At 40.3% G+C, this 6,054-nt stretch overlaps 1 protein-coding gene across 1 annotated transcript in view; it reads right to left on the bottom strand.

Annotated features, from left to right (window-relative positions):
* Positions 1 to 2,082: 2,082 nt before the first annotated feature.
* The window catches only part of LOC131446647 (dihydropyrimidinase-related protein 2-like), an 11,877-nt gene continuing 7,905 nt past the window's right edge, over positions 2,083 to 6,054 (bottom strand). The window contains exons 12-14 of the mRNA XM_058618031.1: positions 4,825 to 5,004; positions 4,562 to 4,727; positions 2,083 to 4,112 (exon numbers count right to left, since the gene is read on the bottom strand). Of these exons, the coding sequence (XP_058474014.1) occupies positions 4,021 to 4,112; positions 4,562 to 4,727; positions 4,825 to 5,004 (438 nt within the window). The 3' untranslated portion in view covers positions 2,083 to 4,020. The remainder of the gene's footprint in view (positions 4,113 to 4,561; positions 4,728 to 4,824; positions 5,005 to 6,054) is intronic.

Here is a 6,054-nt window from a genome sequence, read left to right on the forward strand (position 1 = left end):
GGAGGACATACAATACTATGACATTTTTGACCGATTTTGGACGACATACTATACTATGACGTTTTGGACCGATTTTGGACGACATACAATACTATGACATTTTTGACCAATTTTGGACGACATACTATACTATGACTTTTTTGACCAATTTTGGACGACATACTATACTATGACGTTTTGGACCGATTTTGGACGACATACAATACTATGACATTTTTGACCAATTTTGGACGACATACTATACTATGACTTTTTTGACCAATTTTGGACGACATACTATACTATGACGTTTTGGACCGATTTTGGACGACATACAATACTATGACATTTTTGACCAATTTTGGACGACATACAATACTATGACTTTTTTGAGTGATTTTGGACGACATACAATACTATGACATTTTTGACCAATTTTGGACGACATACTATACTATGACGTTTTGGACCGATTTTGGACGACATACTATACTATGACGTTTTTCACTGTTTTGGACGACATACTATACTATGACGTTTTTCACTGTTTTGGACGACATACAATACTATGACTCTTTGACTGATTTTGGATGACATACTATACTATGACTTTTTTGACGGATTTTGGACGACATACTATAGTATGACTTTTTTGAGTGATTTTGGAGGACATACTATACTATGACGTTTTTGACCAATTTTGGACAACATACTATACTATGACGTTTTTGACAGATTTTGGATGACATACTAACCTATGACTTTTTTGTCACATTTTGGACGACATACAATACTATGACTTTTTTGTCACATTTTGGACGACATACAATACTATGACTTTATTGACTGATTTTGGATGACATACTATACTATGACTTTTTTGACGGATTTTGGACGACATACTATAGTATGACTTTTTTAAGTGATTTTGGAGGACATACTATACTATGACGTTTTTGACCAATTTTGGACAACATACTATACTATGACGTTTTTGACAGATTTTGGATGACATACTAACCTATGACTTTTTTGTCACATTTTGGACGACATACAATACTATTACTTCTTTGACCGATTTTGGACGACATACAATACTATGACTTTATTGACTGATTTTGGATGACATACTATACTATGACTTTTTTGACGGATTTTGGACGACATACTTTAGTATGACTTTTTTGAGTGATTTTGGAGGACATACTATACTATGACGTTTTTGACCAATTTTGGACAACATACTATACTATGACGTTTTTGACAGATTTTGGATGACATACTAACCTATGACTTTTTTGTCACATTTTGGACGACATACAATACTATGACTTCTTTGACCAATTTCGACCAAACGACACACTATGATGAAGATGTGACAACACAAGGAGAACAAGGTTGGTGTAGTGGTTAGCACTCGTGACTTTAATGTAGAAGATCTGGGTTCAAGTTCTGGTTGGAACAAAGAAACTCTGCTATCTCGAGTTTTGTGAGTTTAATTTCGATGACATACTAAACTATGATGTTTTTCACTGTTTTGGACGACATACAATACTATGACTTTTTTGACCAATTTTGGACGACATACTATACTATGACTTTTTTGACCGATTTTGGACTACATACAAAACTATGACATTTTTGACAAATTTTGGACGACATACTATACTATGACGTTTTTGACCAATTTTGGACGACATACTAACCTATGACTTTTTTGTCACATTTTGGACGACATACAATACTATGACTTTTTTCACCGATTTTGGACGACATACTATACTATGACGTTTTTGTCATATTTTGGACGACATACTAAAGTATGACTTTTTTCTCACATTTTGCACGACATACAAAAGTATGACTTTTTGTCCATTTTTGGACAACATACTAAACAATGACTTTTTTGTCACATTTGGACGACATACTAAAGTATGACTTTTTTGTCACATTTTGGACGACATACTAAAGTATGACTTTTTTGTCACATTTTGGACGACATACTAAAGTATGAATTTAAGTGTTAACAGTAGGTGGCGCAGTCACCTCAATATCAATGACCTGTGTCTGTCTTTCTGTCAGAAACAAACAGAAACCGAGACGTGTTTTCTCATGTTTTTATTCTTTGACGTCTTTGTTTGTTTTTTTACATGATCCATGATCACCTGTGGGAACATCCCCGAAAAATCCCAGTTACCACGACGATTTATACCATCAGTACATTTTTCACTTTCACAGAGGGAGGAGGAGGAGAGGAGCTCATCTTCATCATCATCATCATCATCATCATCATAGTATAACATACATATCACTCATATATCATTAGCATAATATGGCGTCAAAAAAGCATCCAAGCAGACAGAGTGTGTGTGTGTGTGTGTGTGTGTGTGTCTGTGTGTGTGTGTCTGTGTGTAGTAATAGCACCAGGTCAGAGCAGGTTGCTGACGGCAACCACCAGAGTCTGACAATCGTTGCCATGACAAACAAAAGGCAGAACCCCAGAGTGTGGGGTGAGAGGTGGAAGGGTCTGTCGCCATGGCAACAGCCAGAAACAACGAAAAAAAAGAGCTAGACAGGAGAGAGAGAGAGAGAGAGAGAGAGAGAGAGAGATGAAAACCAGAACCTTTAGTGAGTGAGTGAATTTTGTTTGTTTGAAGTTTTTCTGAAGACAAACGTCCTAGTCCTGACTGACCCTGTTGTCGTGAGACGTTGCCATGGAGACCACGCCTCCTTAAATAACCTCCAACATTGTGATAAATCAGACTATAGAGACAGAGAGGATTGTGGGTAAGGATGCAAACACAGAGACACAGAGATGAAGGTTTGTATAAATCTGTGAGACATGAAGACGACAGCAGGGGGCGCTGCAGCAGCCCAGGCACAGCTGACAAACATCTGTGCTCACAATGACTTAATACAACACTGAGGCGACAGTTTAATGATGAACGTGTTGTTAGAATGAGAAGCAGAACAATTCTGGGTTAAGACCTGGTTTCAGGGTTAGGGTTTTTAGTTGTGATGATTCCAGTTAGGGTCAGAGGCTGTGTGTTTGTGTGTGTGTGTGTGTGCGTGTGTGTTAAAAAGCAGTTTGACAACAAGTTAAAAAGAAAAAAAAAAACTCTAAAACATTATTACATTTCAACATATCGAGCGTTTTTCGTCTCCACACAGACTCCGCCCACCCGTGGAGGACGGAGGCCCGGACGAAAGCACGGACTCTGGCACCTTTGAATCGGTTAATCCTGACTATTTTAATCCTTCACTCACTTCAACAAAGAGACAAAACTTCAGAGGGTTCAGGCACAAAAACAGAGTCTGTGTGAAAATCCTGCGTCTGCGCGGCGAGCGGCGCATGAAAGACGATGTTGTTAAGAAGCAATGAAGCAAAGTCAGGTTCTATCTCACCGTTAATCTGTTAATCCGTTAATCTGTTAATCCTCACACTTAACGCTCGCAGATGAAGCTTCATTTACAACCTGCCAGAGTCCTGACGACTCATCAACAACAGCAGCGGTGTGTGTGTGTGTGTGTGTGTGTGTGTGTGTGTCAAAAACAGATTAACAGATTAACAGATTCAAAAACAAAAAAAAGTAAATAACAAGAGTGGATATAAACTCATGCTACATTTAAATTATGAGGAAAATACAAATATAAGATTATGTTCTTTTCTTAACGGCATCGCTTCAGTTTAGGCTCCGCCCCCTCCATTAAAACAACAGTAAAACATCCAAAAATACAGTTTTAAAAAAAACATGTTGTCAAAAGTGCTCAAATAAAGAGTGCGGCCATTTTTTTTCTCTTTTTTCATTATGAGGCAGACTTGATTTTTTTTTTTTCCTTTTGTTTCTAGCAGTGTCCTCTGGAGGACGTGAGGACATGAGGACATGAGGACATGAGGACAGTGGGTGTGTGTGTGGAAACAGCAGCAGAGGAGGAAGTTAAAGATGGCGGCTGACCGGTGGTCCGGTGGGTCCGGTCAGGAGCAGCAGAATCCGGGTTCTGCTCTCTCCGCCTCCTCCTCAGCGGCCGGAGGGCGGAGCTCTAACCGAGGCTGGTGATGTTGGCCTTACCACCAGGTGGCGCCACGATGCGCTGCGTGTTTCGGCGAGGAATGTTGTCGTCGACTTGAGCGCCTGAGAGAGAATGACCGAGGAAGAAGATTTAACGCAGAGTTTCATCCTCCTCTTCCTCACATAGGCCTCACACACAGAGACATTAGATTAAGATATATATATAATCTATAGATCATTGTTTGTTTGCAGTTATAAACGTACAGTAAATTAAAGGTTACGCTGCTAAATCAACATTTTAAGAAATAAAACCTTAAAAATTCATTCATTGTTTGTTTCTTTAGTTATTGGAGTTCCAAAAAGTAAAGAAACAAACAACAGTGAAGTTAAACATAAAAACAATGAAATTAAGATTTACTTATCTCTAAAATCCCTGTTTCTAATAACAACAATAACAATAATAATAATAACAACGGAGAAGATCTATGTTGTAGAAACATCAGGAGAGTTTGAAGTGCTATGAGTCAATGATTGAAATATGAACGTGTGAACTCGGTCTGTGTTTCACTGACCGGACAGACAGAATCCAGACTGGTGCAGGTTTCGGACCGGCTGGTTCGGCTGCTTGGCAGGTGAAGTCTTGGCAGACGAGGCCGGGCTCATGGTTTTAGGAGTGAGGGACACTTCGCAGACCGGACCGTCGTACAGTCCTCGCGGAACTCCGCGCAGCTCAGCGAGCTTCGGTGGGAGGAGACAAGACGAGCAACAGTCACAGAAGAGAACAGCATCGGCTCAGGAAACAGGAAACAGGAAACAGGAAACAGTGAAGAGTTACCCTGCTGCGAGCTTTGATCCTCTTGTAAACGTAGTCGGGGAAAGGTTTCCGGGCCACGTATCGTCCTGAGCCCTCGCTGACGTGAAGGTTCCCGTCCTCCAGGATGATCTTCCCCTGGCTGATGACCACCAGAGGACCTCCTCTCACCTCTGTGCCTTCAAAGATGTTGTACTCCACAGTCTGAACGACAGCATGACAAACCATACCATAATACCATGTAATATAGAACCTTTGGTTCTGTCAAACACAAAAGGTCAATAAACTACATTTCCCAGAATGCCTTGCGAGCAGTCTCTTTTGAAGCTCGTCCTCTCGCCGTCTTGACGTTAAACTTGTTATAAATTATAAATTATAAAAGGTTTGCACGAGCTCACAGGATTTTCATGTTGTCATATAAGCAGCAGCTCCACCCATTACACATGTCCATGCTACACTGAAGGATTGTGGGTAGTGAAGCGTTTTCTCCTCGACATCATGAACAAAATCTTACAGACTTCTATGGGAAAGTCTAGCATGTGTTGACCTGGTTACCATGGTAACCGCGGTGACCATGGTGAACGCTGTGACAATATTTTGGCTGTTGATTAAAATGTCTGTGCAGGAAATGAATGAATGAATGAGTGAGTGAGTGAATGACTGTCTCAACGTCTCCTCTCATTAAATCATGGCAGCAAAATAACAACAGTGATTCATCGTCTCCACATGATGTTTCCTGACCACGACGATGAAGAGGATGATGAAGAGGGTGATGATGATGTCATCGTGTGAAACTGCAACTTCACTCAGTCACGAGGATCTCACTCAAACCATGTCCGGATTAACTTTCCAGTGCAACATGGATCTCCTGAGGTTTGTGATCCTGGCATGTTAAACTGGATTATCATGGATTATAGATGATACTTCACTTAGGGAAGGAGTTCAAGTTCTTTTAACCTTCAGCTGTGTGTGTGTGTGTGTGTTATTTCAGATTACCATGACCTCAGATTTAGCTCCTGTAGTGCTTAGAGACATCACAGCAACCAACACACACACACACACACACACACATACACACACACACACACACACACTGCGGTGGACAGACTAAACAAAGTATTAACCTTAACCATAACCAGTTAATATCTGACCCTAACCTTAACATAACCACAAATATGAACCAGACACTGAAACAGTCCCTCAGAAACCAGTTTCTGCCTCATTAGGACCAGGGTTTGGTCTCCATGAGGACTA

Source organism: Solea solea, chromosome 19 (genome assembly GCF_958295425.1).
Source record: "Solea solea chromosome 19, fSolSol10.1, whole genome shotgun sequence".
In the NCBI taxonomy this organism is placed as follows: Eukaryota; Metazoa; Chordata; class Actinopteri; order Pleuronectiformes; family Soleidae; genus Solea; species Solea solea.